The sequence below is a fragment of the Natator depressus genome, chromosome 7 (assembly GCF_965152275.1).
Source record: "Natator depressus isolate rNatDep1 chromosome 7, rNatDep2.hap1, whole genome shotgun sequence".
NCBI classification, from domain to species: Eukaryota; Metazoa; Chordata; order Testudines; family Cheloniidae; genus Natator; species Natator depressus.
The window spans coordinates 39,810,413-39,834,169 of NC_134240.1; the positions used below are offsets into that span (position 1 = coordinate 39,810,413).

The 23,757-nt window shown below is 40.4% G+C and overlaps 1 protein-coding gene across 20 annotated transcripts in view; it reads right to left on the reverse strand.

Annotated features, from left to right (window-relative positions):
- Positions 1–23,757, reverse strand: part of ATP2B2 (ATPase plasma membrane Ca2+ transporting 2) — a 714,211-nt gene that overhangs the window by 146,072 nt on the left and 544,382 nt on the right. For 13 of the 20 annotated variants that reach the window (XM_074958190.1, XM_074958180.1, XM_074958177.1 and 10 more), the window contains 3 exons: positions 21,331–21,456; positions 1,899–2,024; positions 5–37 (listed from right to left, as the gene is read on the reverse strand). In XM_074958190.1, coding sequence (XP_074814291.1) covers positions 5–37; positions 1,899–2,024; positions 21,331–21,456 — 285 coding nt within the window. The remainder of the gene's footprint in view (positions 1–4; positions 38–1,898; positions 2,025–21,330; positions 21,457–23,757) is intronic. The other 7 variants (XM_074958179.1, XM_074958178.1, XM_074958182.1 and 4 more) reach the window with 1 other exon arrangement.

Consider the following 23,757-nt stretch of genomic DNA (forward strand, 5'->3'; position numbering starts at 1 on the left):
CTACCTGGAAGCTGATGTCCATCCTCCTTTTTCATACCTGCATGATGATTTTTACAAAATGTTAATGAAGAATAAAAGCCCACAACCAGAGAAAACTGACATGTAAACACACAATTGGTAGGATTTCAGAAGACTGCAGGTTTATATAAAGGGAACATATATTCGGGGGGAATAAGGCCCTGATCCTTACATGTCGCTCTACGCAGGCAGATTCCTGCACCCACACAATGGTGCTTGCAAGAGAAGAGCCTGAATTTTGAAAGCATTTGGTTGGTGTTGTAGCTGTGTGGTTCCAATCAGAGTTAATGTGTGTTATATGAAATTCTTGTGCATTGCTCTGAAAAGCCCTACCCCTCAGTGTTTCTTTAGAATCACCACTTGTTCTATTAATCTGCCATGTCAGATTTGCTTCTTTTTCTTTAAAGACTACAAACAATAGGGCTTGGGATATACACCAATATACAGACACCAAGCAAGAAGATATACAGAGGGGGTTCTCCCTGGTCCAAAGCAGACACTCATTGCAGACAAGCTGTGTTAGCTCGAAACAAATATTGAACTTTTAACATCCCGCTCACCCTGCTGACACAGACTGTCAAAACAGAAACTGTTGGTACTGTAAAAGCCTGATTTTGTTCCCCCTGTTTTCAATGAGAGCAGGACTGGGCCCTAAAAAATAACGGCATAAAATAGTCTACCTTGGGAAACTGCAAATGTTTTCTCTTTAATGCTCTTAGCCTTTATTGTGAGTAGTGGTTATTGTGTACTTCTGTTTGGAGGTTATGTGGTACGAAGAATAGGTTTTCTTGTAGAAATGTGGCGTTGAGTGCAATCACTTAAGCCTTCCCAACAGTCCATTTTGCCACTCTTCATAAAAATATTAGAGGGCAGATGTTAGTAAATGGGGAATTTCAGGTCCTGAAAACCATCTAAGTCTACTCTGTGTGTCTGCAGCCTCAAATATAAAAACATGCAATGCAGGAGAAAGATAAATGATATCCCAAAGGAACATGTAGCTCAAGTAAAATCATTAGGTGAAGTTATAATTGCTTTTTTATTACTGACAAGTTATGAATTTTTAGAAAATGTCACATTTTATGTTTCTTAACCCTTAAACACAACTGAATGCTTGAGGAGGATAGTTTAAAAAAAAAATCCCTTTTACACTCAGGCCAGAAATGCAGCAACCAGACTTGAACAGATTACACTGACGACTGTGTGTGTATGTAAACCAATTTTCTGCTTAGTGTGTAGCCAATAAGCTTAGTAAGTTCTTCTGACTTTATCCTGCAATAAGGTCAAGATCTAAAGAGACTGCTTGATTTGACTGCCTGGCACTTGTAGTTAAATCGTAACCCTCATTCAACACTTGCTGCCACTTAGACTAGTTTTCTTCCAATATTCCTAACCTGACCTGTCAATCTTAGAAAATAAAAAGGTGTCTGTGAACAAAGTGTACTTAAGTTAGTCTATAATAAGAACTACAAAGACAGGCACTCACCATTTACATCACCAAAAAGGCACAATTTTTCCTCATTTCATTTTTCAAACTTAAATAAGGGTGCTGTTTCTATGTCTGACTTATGAAGACTAATATTATGTAAAGGTGCAAAATTTATGTGAGTGTAGATTTATGTGCAAACATAAAATGTTGTGATGGGAAGATCTACCCTTATTTTCCCATTCATTTGATCACACACTACAGTCTGCAACTTCAAATGAAAAACTTTTAATCATGACTTACGTATTAGTAATATATAGCTCTTGCTGTATTCCCTCACATACGTAATGACAAAAAATACACATGAAGACAGTACTTTACATACTTTTAGTGCTTTACCGATAAAGGGCCTACAAGAATAATTTGAGACCACCGAGATGTGCTATGAGGCGGTTACCTTTCTTATCTTTCTTTTCCTCCTCTTCTCCACCAGCCCCTAATAGAGTAAATATGATGCCTGTCTGAGAATTCACTCCCACAGCGGTTACGAGCATTCGCCCAGAGCCCTCCATGACATGGGTACCTGAAATGACAGGATAAAAGAGAAATTAACATTTTTGCTGATACTTCATACAAATACTTCCTGAATGTGTTTTTTAAAGACTACTACCAGGGTAGACAGTGGGTCAGATTCTGACCTCAGTTACACTAGTTTAAATCCAGAGTGACTCCAGTCAGGTCACATGCCAGTGAAACAAGCCCAACCACTGCATAAACAATAAAAGGTGCTTTATTACGAATCTCAGGGTGCCTCTGTATCGATTAAATAGATGAAGTTTATTTTAAAACTTGACTTCTGCTGTCAACTTGAAATTGATGCAATTTTTAAAGGCAAAAGTAACTTCAGATATTACACTTGCATCCAAGCCAATTATTGTGATTTTAACATACATTTTGCTGTGTTTGCAAATGTTTTTCTCCTGTTTTGTGTGAAATACACACACAAAATAAAGGGGAAAATGGAGCACATAGGAAAAGCAGCAAAAGTTATTATACACCAACGTCAAATTCAGAAGCAAAATTTAAAGCAAGGAAAATTTCTCATCTTTCAGTTACAGTAATCTCAGTTGTTACTTGTAATAAAATATTTTCAGATAAGTATGATTTTGAAGTTGATCACACACCTTTAAATATCGTGAAAAAAAGTTGTGAACTGTTGCACAGCTAATTGTGTTTATCAAATTATGATTCATGGGAATATAAGAACATGAACTGCTTATTGAGATAATCCCATGTTCCCAACACTAAAGAAGTCAAGACTCAGACATATTTTCATGGCATTACTAACTGAAGGATAATGTTTTTCAGAGGACAAGGAGAAGTCTGCACCCATATGAAGATGATTCAGTCTGAAAAGGATTTTTTGAACAAATTAAACCGATAACAAGGGAGTTTTTCCTAAAAGGGATAATCTATTTAGTTAACATTTAACTGATAATATGCTAATTATGGAACCAAATCCTTTTTGAAAAAATCTTCTGTGTTTTATTGTCTAGAGATTGCCTGTTTTCAGTACTTATAGCCAAACACTTTGCCCATGTAGACATATCAAATGAGGGATCTACATCACACAAATCTATCACGCCTGTCTACATGATGTGCTAGTCTGCAACAGCGGGGTGTACATTAAGCTGGCCCATGTGGATGCACAGGTATGCACTAAAAATTCCCTAGTGTGCAGTACTGCAGTCTCATTTCAAACAGTACTACTTTAATGCAAACTAGGGAATTTTTTAATGTGTGTGAGCAGGGCCCACGAGAGCCAGTTAGCCAAAGTACCATGCAGACAAGTCCTAAATCAAAGGTTCTAACTTCTTCATAGGGTAAGCCACATCTTGAGAAGCTGTCTCAGGAACTTCCCTCCCTACCTGTGTGCAATTACACAGACCACTTTCCTTTCCATTTGTGATTATGTAATATTCCTATAGTGGCAATTACAAAAATTGCTTAAGTGGAAAAGTAATATTGGGAATTTATTTAATGCATTTTTTGCTGCATTTTAATTCCATTTACTGGAAATCAAAAAGAGAGAGAGCACCCTGTGACAAATCGGAGGACGGGGCACCAGAGACCATAGTCTAAGAATCTTTACTAGAAATTAACGCAGTATTACATGCAACTGAAACTGTAAGCTTCTTAGGAACATTTCTAGATATACAGCAGAGGAAGAGGGATGCTAGTCATTTTGAGAAGGAAGAAAATGCATAAACAGGGCAGAACTTTTTGGAAAGAGTTACAAGTAGCCCACTTCCCCAATTGGGGGGAGGGGGGGAAGAGGGTCAGTATTTTAAAAATAGAGAATTTGCAACAAAGTTTACTCTAGACAGTTTTATATTGAACACTCTCATAAAGGTTTTTTAAGAAAAGAACAAGCTTGTGTGATATTGTACTTTTAAGGCAATTTAATACAAATATGAAAAAATGTTGGTCGGTCAACAAAAGATAAGAGCAAATGTGCAAAGGACAGTGCCAAAACTTTGACAATGCTGTCACTTAATTTAGTGGTGAAGCCCTAATCTAAAGTCTTTAATAGTCAGATAATGATTGGATAAAGGGTTGAAAGACCAGACAAAGCTGATACTGATTTACCCTCTACCTGTTCATAACCTAAATAGTGAAAGTTAAAGAGTAGGTTGTTGCCTGTACTTTTTTAGCTTTTCCTTTATGAATGCTGAAATATTTAGAAAACAGATGTGAAAAAGGTTGGAGGGTCACGACCCTAAATGTTTTGTACGTCATTGTCCGTTTAGTATGCAGTGCTACAGCTGTGTTGGTCCCAGGATATTAGAGAGAAAATGTGGGTGAAGTAATAAGGATATTACCTCATCCACATATCTATTACCTCACCCACTAAACTACCCTTATATTTAGAACATCTTTCCTCATATCTAACCTAAATCTCTTGCTTCATTACTTCTTGTCCTACCTTCAGTGGTCATGGAGAACAACTGATCACTCTTTATAACTGCCCTTAACATACTGTCCATTTGTTATCAGGTCCCCCTCCCCTCAGTCTTCTTTCTCAAGATTAAATATACCCAGGTGTTTTAACTCTCTCTCATAGGTCAGGCTTTCTAAACTTTTTAACATTTTTGTTCTCCTCTGGACACTCACCAATTTGTCCAGAACTTTCCGAAAGTGTAGTGCCAAGAACGGACACAGTACTCTAGTTAGGGTGAGCAAGTGTGAAAAATCGGGACGTGGGTAGGGGGTAATAGGAGCCTACATAAGAAAAAGACCCAAAAATTAGGACTGTCTCTATAAAATCGGGACATCTAGTCACCCTAAGTCTAGTAATGAGTAGAGTGGGACAATTACCTTCTAAGTCTTACTCCGTTTAATACACCTCAGAACGATATTAGCCTTTTTCAAAACTGAATCACATTGTTGATTCACATTCAATTTGTGATTCAGAATAACCTCCAGACCCTTTTCAGAAGTAATACCACCCAACCAGTTTTTCCCCATTTTGTAGCTCTGATTTGATTTTTCATCCCTAAGTGAAGCACTTTGCACTTATCTTTATTGAATTTCATCTTGCAGAAATTGGACCTATTCTCTAATTTGTTGAGATTGTTTGGAATTCTAATCCTGTCGTCCAAAGTGCTTGCATGTGCTCACCATGGATGTGAAGTTAGCAAACCCAAACCAGGGAGTTGGGAAGGGGGAGGGAGCTACTACTTTGAGCCAACCTCAGAGGAAAGATCTCAGGGATCTGAGGTACTAGACTTGCCAGAAGCTGGGGAACAAGTGGGTGGACATACATCAGGGAACTGGAACTGTGCCATGGCAGATTACATTTCTGAATATCCAGCCAGAGGAAGGCTGGGATGCTGCCCAAACTTATGTAACAGACAAACTTGAAATTAATAAATGTCCCCTTTGGTTTCTGATTGGTAGTCCAATCATCTCCTGCTGCAATACTGTCCATTGTTCCTGTGAAGAATTTATCTGAGCTAGTGGTGATGTCATTGTCCTTGTCCACATTGTGCATGCCCTGTTGGTGTTTACAAACTTGCAAAGAGATGTAATCCATTGCAACTCTTGCATCTTTTTCACGTGTTGGGCATCCACTTGGCTTGCGCGGCTGCATATGTTGTTTTTGCTGGACTCCGACTGAGTTATGCATGCCTTCCTGTCTCAGGTCTCTTTTCTGGTAGCATTCTGGATTCTCTATTATGTCTACAGCATCAAAGCACTGTCCACCCTCTATAAGTTTCATTCTGGACTGGCTGATTTCCTTTGCTTGACAAATTCTAATTGCTTTGTGAAGGGTTAATTTTTGGTCTTACAGTAGTCTCTCTGAGTTTTTTGTTCCAGATCCCAGTTGTGAACTGGTCTCTTATCAGGAACTCAGCCTCACAAAATTGCAAAGATGAGCTCTTCAGATTTAGATCAGTCACAAGTTCTTCTATGGTTTCACCTTCTTTGTGTATTTTCTCTTTAAAATAATTTCTTAGATGTTTCCTTTTTGGATGCAGTGCAGTACACCTCACCTTTCTATAATACAGTTTCACAGTTAGCCTCCTCTGCCTGATTGAACTGAAAACTGTTAAACACAAGTGCTTCCGAACTAGCTATTGACAGTCACAAGGCTACCTTCCGACTCTGCCTTTCTGCTGGCACCCATTGCTTGCAGATACAGAGTAAAATACTGTTTAAACCTTCGCCAGTGTGCTCACTGCAGCTTGATGTTTTGGGTCCTTGTCCAGCTGGCTGGAAGAACAGGAGTATTGCCTCTTTAACGGCTCCCCCCAGTACAGGCGGTTAGATGGGAGGGGGGCAATGTATACAAGGATGGAGCAGGGAAGAGCAGGAAGCAGCTGGGCCAAGTCTGGGGGAGTGAAGGAGAAGGAGGTCACTGCCCTTCCTGCCGATCAGAAGGGGGTGGGTATTTATATCCCATGCAGTCCCTGGAGAAGCCCCTTTTCACCTGGATCACACTGGCAGCACCCCCCACCCCCAAACTCACGGATATAAAAAAGAACTAGGTCCCCTCACAATCTGCTATGTGCATCCTACTAATTGCCCTTTTCATTGAAGGCTGGGAAGAAACTTTTCCCTCACCACTAGATTACGGAGGCTGGGTGGGGGTTTTTCACCTTCCCCACAGCAGGTCTGGGACCCAGCTGGGTGGGGTAGTGGGTTAGGTTATGTTGTCACAACAATTAAATTTGGGGGCAGATATCCAATGCGGGTAACAGTTTTGGAAGGGATACACTGACTGGATAAAATGGATTGGGAAAGGATATGAAATAAAGCATCCCTTAGAGGAGCTCAGGAAGTGGGGTTTGGGACTCTGTGACTAACACAGAAGGGAGCCAACCCTCCTCCTTCTATAGCCCCCTTTACCTCAATGAGGGGAAGATGGTTGGATCCCAGCAACGAGATGGCTGGGATCAGGTTGGGGATAATTTAGAAACGATTAAGGAATGATGATGACCTGTACTATGCAATTGCTAGGTAATCCCAGTTATTTAAAATGAATAAAGTTGAAGCCTAATTACACCACATCCATTGACTCCTGTCTTTCTGCTGGCATGGCCGGACAATGGTCTTCCGCATTTCCAGAGAGTTTCAGCACTGGGGGCTTTTTACTGCTCCATTCGTCCACTCATGGTATCTGCTTAGTTCCTTTTCACTCTTGATACCATGCGGTGCTCAGTGATCGCTCAGTGCTAAAGGAGTTAGCAAGACATCTCTTGTGTTGTGGTTCTGGTTTCAACTGGCTGTGTATAACAAGAGTTTCATTCACAGTGCCCCTTCCAGACTCTGTCTGGGAAGCCCAGTCCTTAAAGGCACAGTCCCCAGTGCCACATCATTAACACTGCTCCATATCTAAAAACAAAAGGAACTTCCATTGATGCCTGATCCATAGTTCTGAGAACTCCCCAGTGCAAGATTTTCTATTAAACATAGAAGTGCCTACAACCACAGTAGAATACCGCTAGGAAAGCTCCTGAGTAGGCTCCATGGAGCCCCCCACAGCAGCTGGCTGATGACCAACTGCAATATGAACCAATTGAGCTGGGCAGAGTTCCAGATTCCATGCATGAGAGGGGGAATATTTTTCGTTTTGCCACAGGGAATCCTGCTTGGTTTTCACAGCTGCCAAGCTCTAACAGCCATGGAAATATTCTTCCTCTGTTTTTCACCAAATTGCTGAACTGAGCCCTGAGTCACGGTTCATTTTGATGCATTCTTTTGAAAATTGAGACGTCTGATACGTCAACCCAGGTCATTACAAAATAAATATGTTGCGCCACATTTTCTTAAGAACATAATTCTGTCCATCAGATAAAATAGTGACAGAAAAACATTCATCATTTCTCTCCTCATCCAGATTCAGGGCCAGGAATAAAGCAGCTATTTTCTGCAGAAAACCAAGTAACACGCCGAGACTTGTCTAAAGTAGCCAACCTGCAGCTGATAGCAATGCTTTTATAGGTTAAGATAATATTCCCATTTACAACCTGGCACTTAACCTTCCACCCTTTGTTTTTGTTTTTTTTATATGAACACAAACAAGCTGCTAAGCATCTTCTTACATAGTCTCTATATAAACTCCAGTAGGCCCCAAGCTTGTTTTCCACTCCTTTGTTTTCTCCCACCAATTTACAACCCTCAAACACACCCACCACCAGCAGCCACATCTTTCTCTCCCACACTGATAAAATGAAAATAGAAACATAAAAGAATGCCAGTGGAGTGACAGCACATAGATCCTTAGGCGTTAGATAATGAATAGAACTCAGTAAGTAGAAAAAAACATTGTTGAGTGGATATTTGGGAGAAAAGTAGGCTGACATTTTAGAAGTTGATACCAGTGGTGTCACAAGTTATTAGGTGACAGTGCTGTGATAACTACAGATGCTATACTGTCTCCATACAGTAACGTGTGTTTTGCAATCACTACAATTAATTTGTGTCACCAATGTCCCTTTGATTGGTTTGGCAAACACAGCATAGTGGGAAGTTCTGTCAACAGCTTGCTGAGGCTGATTTGGGCATAAATATCTCATCAGAGCCCTAAGACCGTTCCAGCAGACACAATACCAATTAAAATGTATTGATAGACAGACATGTTAAAAAAATTTCTTAGTGCACTGAAGATTGTTCATATTTGGAAATGCTGTTTGTCTTCAATACAATTTGATTCCCTCTAGGATATTTTGCTCTCTTTTAGGTTTCTCTCAGCCACATTCTAACTGGTATTCTAGTCTCTGAAATCCAACCTTTGGTACGTTGGGGGCTGGAACAACAAGGCACTCATGGGTACTTGGTCAATAACACCAGTGGTCAAATGTATTGAATATTGACTACCTTTGTCGAGACCGTGTCTGAACTGGAGAACCAAGCCAAGTTACCAACAAGTATTTTTGAAAATAGTTGTTGAAAGCTGCAGAACAACAGAGCACTCACAGTGAAGTTGGTTCAGAACTATGTTCATTATGGAGGTTAGAAGAGAAAAGGGAAGATAGAAAACTGGATTGAGAGCACATTTTCTGTCATTCAGAAATGGGAATGGACTCCCATACAATCCTGATTTTCTCCCTAAACCTCCAGCATCTCCTTTGGTAGCTGTCTCTCCTCCCATCTTTCTGTTCGCATCCTTCAGACTCTGTCTGAGGTCCTCCTGCTCTCCACACAATCTCTCTGCACATTATCCCTGAGTAACCTCATCTCCTCTTACAAAGTCACATGTCTCTGTCAACAACTCACAAATCTGTTTCTTTATCATGACCTTCTCTGTGATTGCCCTGTCTTGCCTCTCTCACCTTTTGCCTGGCCGCGCTATCGCTATCCCATCTCAACTTCACAAATACAGAGTGCCTCTGCATTTTGCCTCTCAACCCCTTCTCCACTGCTGTAGACACCATCATCCTGCTTCTTCTCATCCAGTCTTGGAATCTCAGTATGATTGCACTCCTGTATCCTTCTTCCAAAATATCCAAGCTGCCTCCAAATCTCAGGGGCTCTGTTTTTCCACATCTCAAATCTGACCTTTCCTCTTTGCCTCTATGACTAAGTCTTGTCACTATCTTGATTATCTTCCAACATCCTCTAAACAAATGTTGCTTCCCTCAGCCTACTCAAAGCTATGCAACTACAATCTTCTCCCTGGCCCACCACTGGGACTGTGGCACTTCCCTATTTCAGATCTCTCCACTGGATTCCTCTCAACTTCCACATCAAATTCAGACTTCTGATCCTCCCCTTTATGGAAGCTAGTGAGCTCTCCTCCCTCCTCCACCTGAGACAACAGGAGAGGGAGCAAAGTTCAGTGGCCTTTTCCCTCTTGGAAAACGTGCTCTCAATCCAGTTTTCCATTTTCCCTTTTTCCGTCTCAGTTCCACAACGAACACAATTCTGAACCCAGTTCTTTCCCAGAAGAATATACTACTCTATTTATTTGTATCCCAGTGGTGCTTGCAATGTGCTAGGTACTGTTCATGGGGTTAGCTGAGACATGAGTCGAATACCAGGTGAGACAGGTATGGAAGAAGAGAGCCTGGGCGTCTGCTGGAGGGAAGATCTTGTGGATCTCTCTCTGCTTCTGAAACCCAGGTGCCAGGAGGCAGAGGGGTCTTCCCTCTGCTTATGCACAGGAATGCGGTCCCTGTCTTGTAGTCTTCCTCCTGTTTCCTTTCCCAAGAAAATTTTCCCCTCCCTGTGGATAAGGCTTCCAGGCAACATTATATATTCTTCCCTATGACTCTGGCGATGGGGCTCCCACAGAATGGGACCCCTAGTGATGAGGTCTATTTTCCAATCCCACTACAAGCCTGGGGTCCCATAGTTATGATGTCCACAACAGAGGAGTTGTGGGGAGGGAGCTGCCCTGTCTCCCAGCTCAAAAGGTAAAATGTAAAGAGATAAGCTGTCTTCCTCTCATTCAGTGTCTCTGTGCACTGGTTTAGCTTCACCCCATGAAAAGGATAAGGTCCCAGCTAAGGGCGATCTCTTCTCTCCCGCGCAGTTAGGGGGAAAGGAGGAATCCAGCTCTGGTTTTCTCCAGTGAAAATGGGAAGTTGCACAAAATTAGCTGAATGTTTAAAGTGAGGGTGAACTAATGGCACTGAAGCCGACAGAATTTGGGAGGGAAAATCATCAACCTAGAGGTGTGTCAGAGGAAGCGAGCAAGAAACATCAATCACTGACAACTGAGCTGTTGAGCCTCATCCTTTGAGCTGATGGGTGAAAATGAAATGGACATAAAAATATGAACAGATGGATAACCTCTGACTCAACCCAGATTAACATTTCTTACAAGTGAAGCATTCAAAATTGGCTACAGTAAGCAGTGTCTTTATCACTACTACTGGGCTCAGAGTCTAACTGAATGCTAAATGAGCCAAGAAAAAAATTGCTATTTTTGCCAGCATTGGCCTCAGCTTACTTTGCAGATCCCAGTGCATGCTTTTCCCTTATATCTGTAAAAGTTGCACAAAGGAAACACTCTGGTACAGATATCAAGGAAAAGTAAGATTACCTGGGCAGACCTGACCCACTTTGGGATGATGAGGAAAGGCTCAAACTATTCACAAGCTGTGCAGGAGTAGCTCAGAAATAAAGCAGGATCACTATGACCTTTCCTGGATATTGTGTTGATATTTATGGTAGCCTTAATGTGATTTTATTCACCAGCCTTTTTAGACACACTTATACATCCTGTTTTGTCATATGGCATGCAAAGAAGGGCATCCAAGCAAAGTAAACTGCACCTCTGCTCCCTCCCTCATCTTCTCAAGGGTGTCACTTTAAGTCTCAAGCCTCTAAATGTCCATGGGCTAGAACCCACCTTCCTCTCCCTCCAGACTACAATTTTAGGGTTGCAGTCTTGTGTTTGTCCCAGCAGGTCTGATTTTAGTCCAGCACCTACAGATCTGTTCTCTCAGGGGCCTCTGACAGCATTTGCCAGTGATCAGCCAGCTTTCACAAAGCACAGTACATTTATTTAGGACAAAAGTGCTACAGAGAAAGTATATTATAAAACAATATACAGTCTACATGTACGCTAAGCTTGCTAGGTGTCACCCATCTTCCACATGGAACCTCTGGTAGCTTTCAAAGTCCTTCCACCCTTCCAGCAGAGATTTTCCCTCTTGGTTAAATACTCATGTACATTTGGGGCGTCACGTGAGGGACCCTGACTCAGTTCAAGCTGACCCTTTTTTGCCCAGTTCTGAAACAAATAAAACTAATCAATACCCCCTTCCTCAGGGGAAAGTTTCAACAGCTGGGTGTCTACACTGCCGATACTGGGACTTTGCATTACTCACTCCTGAGTCACTCCAGATTTCACACAAAACCCACCCAGCAAGCCAGGAACACAAAGATGCATATTACACTTATTGATGCAAAAGTCCATGCATATTCTATGTACTTATGGCATCTTGTACATCTTGATACAACTGTCTGACATTTTCCATGCTTCCAAGGTCACACATCTGTCATATCTCCCCAGTGGAAGAGAAAGAGGTTAATCCCCTTCACCCAGGTAGGAAACAATAGAATGCAAGGGGAAAACTGAGTCACACATTGTTTCATAAATAAATAAAAAATGTCCCAGTTCTCCACACTAGTATTTCAAAAGAAATTGCTTCTAAGGAAGGGCACGGGTTCCTCCTTGACGTGAACTGCCTCAGGAACTGGGATCTGTCAGCAGACAGACATTGTGTGGTCAAAAAATACAGCAAATAAGAAGGCACTGTACTATACTGAAAGTATGAAAGTTCTTAAAAAACATTCCAACTACCACTTCTATCAATACTGTTGCATTTAACCTATCCTACCAGTTAGCACAGGTATTATCCTCAAAGTGGAAGTTTTCTGCACAAATGTATAGTGCCCCCCCCCCCCCCGCCACCAATTACACACAGTGTATCATAAATCTATGGCAACTACCATTTCCAATATAATGTGCAGACACTATTTTTCAATGTCATTCTGATGCAAAGTTCAAGAGAGTAGCTTCAAAAATGGGCACTAGATATCAACAGCTAAGTTAAGCCGAAAAGAACAGCAGCAGTGCAACTTTCTTCCAATTTCCATATACATCCATCACATGTATGGCTATGAAAACAAGAGTTTTCAGAGGGATCAGAATTCTGGAGCTACCCTGTGTATCCAATAATTCATTAAACCAGCAAAAAGAAAGTAAATTTACATATGGTATAGAAGATGCTTGACACTATATAGAAACCAAAATGTTCATCAAAATAGATGAGTAAACCAATTCAATGAAGCTATATCTCCAGGAAATGCTGTATATGATCATTTAAACAGCTGGACAGTGCCACCGAATAAATATAGTTAAAATAATTTTAGCTTCTAAATATCTCTTGAAATGAGGTAAACAGAAGACAGAAAAAAGGTGAGACTACATCTGACCAAAAAAGCTGACAATAAAGAACATTCAAGTGGATAACAACAACAAAAACCCTACTGATCAAAGCCCAGTCCCTTCAACTAAAATAGAATCACTGCCTGAATGTTCTGAATTCCACGCTGTCAAAAGACATTGACTTGCAGACAGTGTGTGAACAAAAGCCATTCATTTTGTGTCAGTCACCGAAATGCTCTTAACTGATTAGTGTTACCCCCTTCACCATCCTCTGGTGGCTCTCCCACTCTCCTATCCCATTCTTGATTACAATTGCCCCTCTCTTTACCTGCTGGCTAGTGATGCCTTTCCCTAAGGGGTCACAGTAACAGGGTTGCACTCACCTCTTGTGAGCACCCCCTAGCCAAGCGTATGTGCCTACACTCTCTCTCTACCTGTTTTTGTGGTGGGTCTTTGCTGACTTAGCCCTCCGGCCCAAGTCATACACAATCTGTCTGAGATAAAAGCAAAGCCAATCCCTTTCAGGGTACAAGTCCAACAGGGACCTCTCAGTGCCCTCTGTAACATCTCTCTCAGTTTGTCCCTGCTCCAGAATAGAGCAGGGTCCCAGGGCTCCTTCTCTGGAAGAAATGTCTTTGCCCTCTCAGGGCCTTTCTGGCCCCAGCTATTCAGCTGGGCCTCTAAAAGAGTTTAGTTACACCTTCTGGGGTCCTCAGTGTCCAGGCCACTCCCCCCAGTGACTAATGGGAGGTTGGGGGGCCCCAGGCCTGCCTCTACTCCAGGTCCCAGCCCAGGGACCCTGTAGATAGCAGCTGTCCACCATGTCCCTTTAAATAAACTGTACTGCTGCTACAATTCCCTGGGTCATTTCCCCATGGCTCCAGCACATTCTTCACCCTTACCTCAGGGCCTTGTCCTGTTGAAGTCCCAGCAGCCAGCCCAGAGAACCATCCATTCTCCTCCAGCTCTAGCAAGGAACTGCTCTCTCTGTGCAGCTCTTAGTCTACTAGCCTACTGGGCTCCGCTGGGCTGCTTCCTACTCAGCCTCTCTAGGCAGCTTGGAGGACCACTCTACTGCCTTCTTCTGGGGCAGGGTTTGGCAGGGCCACAAAGCCATAATCAGGAATCAGGGGACTCAGGGTCTAGTCCACCCCATCACAGTCACTTAAAAGTCCTGGGGTACACCTAGAACTAACATGATGACGTCAAGAAAAGAAACTCTGTGTTTAGATCTAAAGAGTTTTTTTAGATTAATAGATAATCGATTGTATGAATCCATGAGGTCCTTTTATAAATTTACTAGAGCAACTTGAATAAACTAGGCACAAACATATTGTACTATATATAAAGCCTTTACTGAGCTAACCTTTTTGTCAGAGAATTATTGGCTGACATCAAAGTGATGCAGTGTGTAGTTTCCCCATGGTAACACAGTAAATTAGTCTTGGTTTTACATAAGACTGTGAAGCATTAGCCCTCTTCCAAAAACTGCCTCTTATAAAGACTATTAAAAATAGAAAGGGATATTTCCAATTCATCAGGACTGAATTAGTGCTGATAATTAGGGCTGGTTGGAAAATTTTTGGCAAAACATTAAAATTGAAATGTTGTGTGGAGACATATTGATTTTAATGAAGTTATTGTTGAGGTGGTTTCTGAAATCCAGGGCGTACCCTCAGGTGTCACTTCCACAGACAGATTTTTGATTTAGGACTCTCTAACAATTTTGATGTGAAAAGAGACGTTCTGACACAATTCGGTTTTACTAAAGGTTTTGTTTTCATTTCAATGTAGAAGAAAAACAAATGCTGAAATCTCAAGAGAGGCCACAAAACAGAACAGTTGTTCTCCAGTCAGCTGTGCCAGCAATCTCATTACCCCTCAGTATGTAAACGATAATGGTGAATGCATGAAATGTCATTGCGCTACTGTGCTTCTGCATTACCTTGGATGCCAATCTACTGAAGCTCAATTCAATAACCTCATATGTCATTTCTAGACACACCTGCACTAAGCTTGCAGAATCATAACTGAAGAAATGTGAAGTTCAAGTCAGAAGGAATAGCAAATACTTAGAGAATTCATTATAGGGGTTCAGTTAAACTACAGGTTTCGTTAAACAAGAACCAACCTAAAACCTCACGCAAAACAGAATCTTTTCTGAAGCTCACAAATGTTTAAACTTTTAAACTGTGTTTTAAATTCATGTATTTGATCTGTATTGGAACACAAATATGTGTTTTAAAATACCAAAAGAAAGGTTATGCTTTATGGATCACTGTCTCAGTCAGAAAGAAAGCCACACTCACAAGATTTCAAGCTCAATCCCACAGATTTAGGAAGGTCATAAATATCCAGACTTCTAGTTACCAATCTGAGCTGAGCCTTGCCAAAGCTTTTAGACTCACCCTTCATGTAATTCTAATAAGTCTGGAGACTATATTTAAAAGTGAATTTAAAGTTTAAAGGGACATTTCTGCGTGGGTAATGAGTACCAGTAGTTCAGTAAGCTGCATCTAACCAGTAACTTTTGAAGAGCTCTTAAATATCTACAGACAGACAAAAGAACTGAATCTTCTTTCACTTTACACTGGTAACTCCACTGGCATCAGTTAAGTTATGACTAATATAAACCAGTTTGAGTGAAGAATCAGATTCTAAATCTTTATTAGCTATAATTATGTACTTGGAACTACGGAAAAAATTCATGTTTCCTCCTAATCTAGGCACTGAATAATAAATCTTAAATCTTGTATGTCAGGTTCATGTGAAATGAATTTGTTTATTTCTTTCATTCATAAGACTTCTTTGCAATGTGAATAAAATCAATTTTTTCCTACTGTGGGCACCAGAACTTTCACAATACTTACATAGTTCAGAAAAACTCAGATTTTTGAAGCTGCTAATAAAAGGTTAGTTTTCAAGCATGGAAAAGAAAATATTTTAGTGAGCGGAAAATTAATGAAACATATATGGATTAGGAAGTTAGGCAGAGACTATTATGCGACCACAGACATTTTCTGGACAATAGTGTACCTAAAAGTTAGTGGACCAAAGTGTGTCCAGAAATCTAAATATCAGAGAACGAAACTGGTTAAATATGGTGAAATGGGCATGAAGAAGCAAGTGAAAAATAACATCTCACTTTTAGGGCTCAAAGTAACTAATATCAAAACTACAGTGGACACATATTCTCTATTTGCAAATCCAGGCAACTATTTTAGCCCCTTCCCTGAAACTGCTAAAATAGAATTGATGTTATCAATAAACTGAAACATCTATCAAAAATCCCTCTAGAAAAGAAAGAGAACTTTCCATCAAAGTCATTATAATTGCGGAATAACCAAAATAATGTGGAGCTTTTAAGGTCGGATGCTTTGCAAGAAGCCCAGACTGGAATATTTACTGGCAGGGAATCGAGACAAAATCTGATCTGTTTTTCTCCAGGCAGTTAGTGACCTGATTCCTAAATCCAGCTTCATTTTTTATTTTCAGAAACTAACAAAGCACCATGGCCTCAAAATGTATTTTATTTGCTCTTCAATAAACTGACTTCTCTTTGGTTTTGGATCCTTGCTTTGCCTTGATACAAATGTACAGGGAGACACTAAATTAAGTTCAGATACAATAACATTGTGTCATTTCCAATTCAATCATTATTTATATAAAATTAGAATTAGATTAATTCTGCTCTTCTATGCAACTGTCCCATATTTGTAACTAAATTCACAAACACTGGGACAAAATGTGTAACACTGAGTCTTCGGAAATGTACAGAAAATTAACAATTACCTATCACACAGTACCGCAGAACATTGATGAGTATAACAGTGAGGTTAGTCTCATGTTCAAAAGTTCTCTATTTATGATTTATGGATGTATTCAAACAAGCAGCTTTATTGACTAAGACAGAATTAAACAATGCATCAGCTTCAATCCATGGATTTCTTTGTGAATAGAGAGAGTTTGGTTAAACTAAACTGTCTTCATCTGTTGGCTGATGCAAGTCTTGCCTGCAGTGCAAAGAAATTTGCAGATGAAATGAGAAGATGCAAACTGAAGCATATGATTCTATATATGCAGACCACTTTTCCTTGAGTTTAGGCCAGATTTGCTTACTTGGGTTCCAAAAATACTTTGTACCACAACCTGCCCTTTGGATACATGTCCCCCTGAGTGGTGAAGGCAAGTGGGGAAGTACTGGATCCATTTCTGGTTGAGAGTGTCAAGGTTTCCACTAGGAAGGCAGGTTGCTTGCTTCTGTTAAGGGAACTATGGTATTGTCACTGCTAAAAAAACAAAATGAAAAACAAAAAAACACCCCAACCCAGTTATCATCCAGTTTCTAATCTGCCATTTCAGTTTAAGATTGTGAAAGTTGTGGTGAGACAATTTCCCAAGCTGTCTGATTTCTTCAGCTCTCTGGTAACATGCTGATATTGTTTATCAGGTGTTTTTGATACCAATGACTTGCATATGAACCCTTGTAGAAACAAATCAAAGGACTGCCCTTCAGTGGCTTTGTTTTCATCTCCGGGAGAGCTCCCAGAGGACAGTTTGGGGCAATTGCTCTCATTCGTCTAGGGCTCTCAGAATAGCCATGCCTTAAAGTTATAGACTAAAAATGAAGTCACTAAAAAAGGCACCGCAGATCAGAGCTCCCGCAGGACCAATTACCATTTCTTATTACCTTACATGGGGCACATACAAACAGTATGCACAATATTCATAAGCGTTGCATGTTTTAACAGTTTTTTATTAACCTGAAGTACTACAATTCTGGATCTTTGTAAGCTATCTTTTCTTTTTCCCAAAAAATATTAACGTCTTTACATACTGCTCCATCTATTACCTGCCTCTATCTTGTCTTATGAAAACATTATAAGTTTTTATCCTGATACTTTCCAAGTTGCCATTAATTAATGCTAAATCAGAGTGAAATTAATAAGTATATACAATGTCAGCATTGACAAGAAAAGGTCTCATCCAGATTAATCAATACTGAAAGAGGAAGCACCTATTCATAAAGGGCCAGATTCTGCCAATCTTACTCATGTTGAGTGGTACCTTTATGCAACTGGATCTCAATCAGAGAGCAGAGATCTGCATGAGTCTTGGAAAGTAACATCTTCATTATGCCAAACAGGCCCCCTCAGCCTGTATGCAGGATTTGTATAACTGAGAAGAAGCTAAGTATGAGTTGGTTAATGTACTGCATCCTGGCACTCTAGCTGAGACAATGAAATTGATATGCCTATTACATGTTCCCCTAAATCTATTTTAACATCCTCAGTTTTTTAAAAAATGTGTTGAATGTCAGTACAATACAGCTAGAAAAGAGATTGCTTATTTTGGTTTCGGGTGAACTCTTTTTATTTTTCAAGGTGGTTCTAAATGTGTTAATACAGGTGGAAATGAACCATCTGTTTTAGTCAGCACTTGTATGATAAGAACTGCTTCTCAAGTAGAGCAAATGACTGTGTTGATGATTAAAAAGGATATCAGCAGTAAGACACAGCTTAATTATGTCATTGAAACTCTGAATGATTATTAAAAACACCGTTTCCGGTGCCAGAAGGGTGAATTCAATATCAACCTACTTCCTGCTTCAGTCTTTCAACAGATTTAGACTGACAATGGCATTGAAATGAGTTTGTGGACTTCAATTGTAATGTTTTATAGCTGTTCTCTGTGATGACAAGACAAAAGAAACGTTTTTCATCTTCGGTGGATGATTCAGGAGAAGACAATGTCAGACTGCTGCCCAGATGAGCTTTGGTTTATCCTAGTTTTTAGTCCTAGAGCTGAAGGGATGTTATCATTGAAAATATTTACCTTGACGCTCCCAGAATAGTCTGCCTATATATTTCATATGTAAAAAGACGAGGAAAATCTAAGATGTTTACACGACATTTGCTACACAAATTTGTTTAAAACATTGGTCCAGGCTAACACAGTTTTGCCATTGACCAGAAACTAAATTTTAAAACCCAAGTAAAGATTCTGGTTCCCCCTCCACAACAATTGGTCAAAATGTGTATAAACCAAGTTACATCTTAAATACAACTGTTCTCAGCCCAACATGTATGGGGCTAAAGGCTTCCTTTATTGCAGCCCACCCACTTCTCTGTACTTTGAGTTTGTACTTTGCACCCACAATAAATGTTTAATGTACTGTAACTATGGAAGGGATAGGGCTACAATTTTTATTCCCATCAAAATTCAATTGGTTCATGCATGGTGCTGGTAATCCCTCTACACTTATCAACATCGCTGGGATTAGAGAATTCTTAGCCCTTCCCAAGAGATGCTCAGTCCTTGCAGTATGAGGCACCAAATCAGAGAGTGCCTAAGAGCCAACACAATTCAGAACTCATATAGAATAGTGTCAATATAAATTAGTCAGTCAGTTACTGAAAGTTATGAAAGCTTGCACAGCACTCATTAAAATATCACGTTAATTCTTCACCATCTTTGTCATTACACAATAAAGGGAACTTTAAAAGTGCTTAAACTTTGTCTAATTGTGTTATAAAACTATAAAGCCAAGCTTCTCTCTTTAAGTAGGCAGATGTTTGGGGGTTTTGGAAGCAGGAGTGGGGACATCGTATGTTCTTCCCCTAATTTGACTGCTATTTTTTAACTCTGCTATCTTTTCAGGACAAGACATCTGCTAACATTTTCCATGTTTTCTTTCAGTTACCAACTGACAGCTATACACATCCAAATAGCTCTCACAAAATTCATGTATGGGTCGGACTGTGTGTACTGCATATCAGCTGTCATCAAGAATATTATAACAGTGGCTGTTTCAAATTATAAAAGCTCGTGATGTTTCATGATAGAAGCTTGTGAAATTAACACAAGTATTAGATCTACTACAGAAAACTGGACACATTCTAGCTCATGGCAGCTTATCAATGGCTGTACTTACAATTTCATAAATCATATCTGCTATTAATAGAAAAAAGGATTTTTTGCAAAAATTGAAAAATTAAATATAGAATACAGCAAACAGATGACTATGGATTAAACATGAAACTGCTATTCACCAAAATGATGATTAGTATCACAAGGAAGACACTATGCAAGACTTAAACATTAGAACACAGCTCCAAGTGAAATATTTTATCCATACATTGATTTCACGTTTAATCTCTGCTCTGTGATATAGGATTTGCCATACTAACCCAGACCACTGATGAATCTAGTTTGGCATCTTACCTCTAGTAATGGCCAGTGCCAGATGCTTAGACCTAACAAGTCCTATACACTGTCTGAGAGCTTGTGAGAAGTGTATTTTGAGAGCTTGAGAGAGAGAGAGCGAGTCCCCCCCGCTCTTAGTTCTTTTGTCTGGTGCCATAGCGGCCTGCAGCAGCAATTGCAGGGAAACTCCCACTCGGTCCTTGTAGTGCTGGTCTTAAGCATGCTCACAGCAGATGGTATCTTGGGAGCATTTAGGTGACGAACTCTAACAAATCTCTACTATGAATGTAGAAACAGAATTTTCAAAGGCTTATAACTTGGCCAAATATAGGTATTTTTTCCACAGAAACAGTAAAAAAAAAAAAAAAAAAAGACCTATTCCAGCCTCAGAAGTTAAATTACCAAATAAGTTTCTCCGGAATACCACACATGGGAAGGGGGGCAGAAACCTCATCAAATATGGTCCCAGAGATGTGTAGGTAGAAATTGGAAAAGGTATATAAAGAAGCTGGTAACCGGACCCTCCTTGGGAATTTCAGGCTTGACAGGATGATGTAAGCTGAAGTGGCACATTCCACTTACGATAACCTGGCTCCCAGTATTTTCCATGGTCTCTGAAAGTCTGAGGGGGTGACAACCCTAGGAACTTTTATGCTGTATGCTTCTATCTTTGGGGGAACTTTATTCGTTTTGCACTAATTTGGGTTTTAATGTCCTTAAGTGTGTGACTCACCAATCTCATCTATTAAAAGAAATTTTCCGTAGCCACTGAAATTCATAGCCAGTTATTTGTGACAACCGGAAATTGCACCCCAAATTCATCCAGGTTACACAGTGAATAATTCTGCAGTCAGTGGAAACTGCAAGTGGAATTTAGATGGCTTGAATGTAATTATTTGATAAGAAATTTACCAGGTTGCTGGGGTTGTCTGTTAAGTTCATGGTGGGACCCTGGTTTAGTGAGGAAAAGCACCTTGTAGAATCACCTACCTGTTTAATGAATCCCAACATAAAGGTACTATTCACAAGTAACATCTAGAAGGGATCCTTTTCATGAATAAAAATTGAAGAGTCTATTTTAAAATAAATTCTCAGGTTTCTAATAGATAAAACTCTCCAAGGTTTGTGCCTAAGTCAGCATACGACAAATAAATGGTATTTCTAAAGTTACTGACAACTTTTCAAAATCTAACCACACCTCAGGGGAGAAAAAAAGAGCATCAAAATTTTGATGTGCGAACACTACTAATTCAGAAAGAATAAAAAACAGGCTCACCCGATAGCAGCATAGGGTCCTTGTCAACAGATTTGCGGACTTGGTCTGACTCTCCAGTTAAAGAACTTTCATCAATTTTAAGGTCATTTCCTTGAATGAAAATCCCATCAGCAGGCAGGAGATCACCTATTAGTTAAGACCAAGGTAAAAGAAAACCAGAGAGACTTAGTAAGATGGGGGGTGGGGGAAAATTCTATAACATAATTAATCTTATAAAACATTACTACAACTCAACAACAATTAAAATAAGCATTTAACTAAACCAATAGCTCTCAACCTTTCCAGACTATTGTACCCCTTTCAAGACTCTGATTTATCTTCCATGCCTGCAAGTTTCACCTCACTTAAAAACTACTTGCTTACAAAATCAGACATAAAAATGCAAAATTGTCACAGCACACTAGTACTGAAAAATTGCTGACTTTCTCATTGTTACCATATAATTAGAAAATAGATCAATTGGAATATAAATAATGAATTTACATTTCAGTGTATAGTATACAGAGCAGTATAAAGAAGTCATGGTCTGTATGAAATTTTAGTTTGTACTGACTTCACTAATACTTTTTATGTAGTCTGTTATAAAACTAGGCAAATATCTAGATTAGTTGTGGTACCCCCGGAAGACCTCTGTGTACCCCTGTTTGGGAACCACTGAACTAAACAACTGATGGAAGACTACACATTACAACAGTTCATGTCAGCCTCTATATTCCTGGTCCTCCCAAACCCTATTTATAGGGAGTCTGTGGAGGGGAGGGCCAAGATCTTAAGCCAGTGCTATGTCACTCCTAACATAACACGTGTTGCACCTTCAAATCCCACCTTTTAAAAAAAGTTTAACCTTTTTTTAAAAAACACTTTTTTAGCATGTGAAGTTTGCCATCCCAGAGAGAAGTAGCAGGCAGCCTCCTCAGCTGCTAGAAAATCAAAGGGAGATGGTGAGCTTCCCTTGCTGATCACTGATAGGGTTTATGGGATTTCTCTCTAAGTAGCACTGGTTGACAGGGCTGCTAAGTTTTGTGCCCCTCATGCAACACTCAAGTACCTGATAGACCTATCATGAATTCCCACAGCCTAACTAGATCCTCATTTTCTGGGTTGCAGACATGGTCCTGCAGCTGCTCCGCCTACATGCAGAGCCTCTTTTGCAGGCAACCAAGCAACTACTCACAGCCTCCCCCTCTCAGTGCTCCCTCTGCAGCATCCAAGAGAGGAAGGAGCAGTTGGCAGGATCAGCATTAGAGCTCATGAGAAAAGTGCAAACAAAACATCGTTTCACTGAAATCTGTGGACATTGCGCAGAGGGAGTCTGATTTTACCACAGTACTGACAGAACCCTCTGTGCCAAGCAGGTTTCCTACCAGTTGTCCCCCCGTCTCCTTGGCAGCCAGCCTGGGGAGCTGCTGGGGAACCCAGGCTTCCAGGGTCTGCAGCTCCTGGGCAGCCCCCAAGGTGGACTGCACCAGGGTTCCATTCTCCTTTGCAGAGAATCTCAAAATTGGGGGAGGGAGGAGGTTGTTTCTCATCAGAAAGAACCCAAATATAGAAATATTGAAATCTTCCATAGAACAAAATTACCTTTTTCTGTACAGCTCTAATCAGTAGCATCATTAGCAACGGCAATTGGAGACATCAAAGGCACCTATTACAGTAAAGGGCCTATTACTAGCCTCCGGCTCCCCCACCTTGCCATGAGAAAACTCCTCCATACACACTCCCCACCTGCAGCAGACAGCCTAGCACTCTCCAGGCATCCCCCAGCATCCACCTGACTATCCAGCACCCCCAGACACCCTCTCCCAATTGAGAACCTCCATGTTCTGCTGCTCCAAGTCGTGCTCCCAGCACTGTGGTGTGCTGACCACAAGCTATTATGAAAATTATCTGCAAACATGCGAAGTAGCTCATCAAATAACCTGCCTGGGATAGGAGTCTGACAGCTCCCTGTGCATGACTAGAATGGCAAGATAGCAGCAAGAAGGATCTGCTTTTGTGGTGGGAATAATTAAAGATTCTGAATATCAGAAGCTTAATTTTCAGAAGTGCTGAGCACTTTCAGCTCCTATTTAAGTTAATAGAAGTTGTAGGTGCTCAACATTTCTGAAAGCCGAGCCAGTTTTAGTTAGATGCCTAACTTTAAGGCATTGAAGATTGTGTCCACATTTCTTTTCAGTCCTGCTCTCATACTTCTGTTTTCTCACAGGTTTCACTCTAACCAGCTTTCATTAGCACCACTAGAATTAGGCCACAAAATGGCAAGCCCACAGGTCAGGTCATGCTCTTTTCTTACCCTAACAGCATTCACCTTTACCATTGGCAATTTCAGTAGTGAATCATTTTCGCCTTTTATGTCATTTCTAGAGCAGTCAGTCCCAAAATTAACTTTCACCCCATTATATTGTTGATTGAAACATCAGTCTTTCC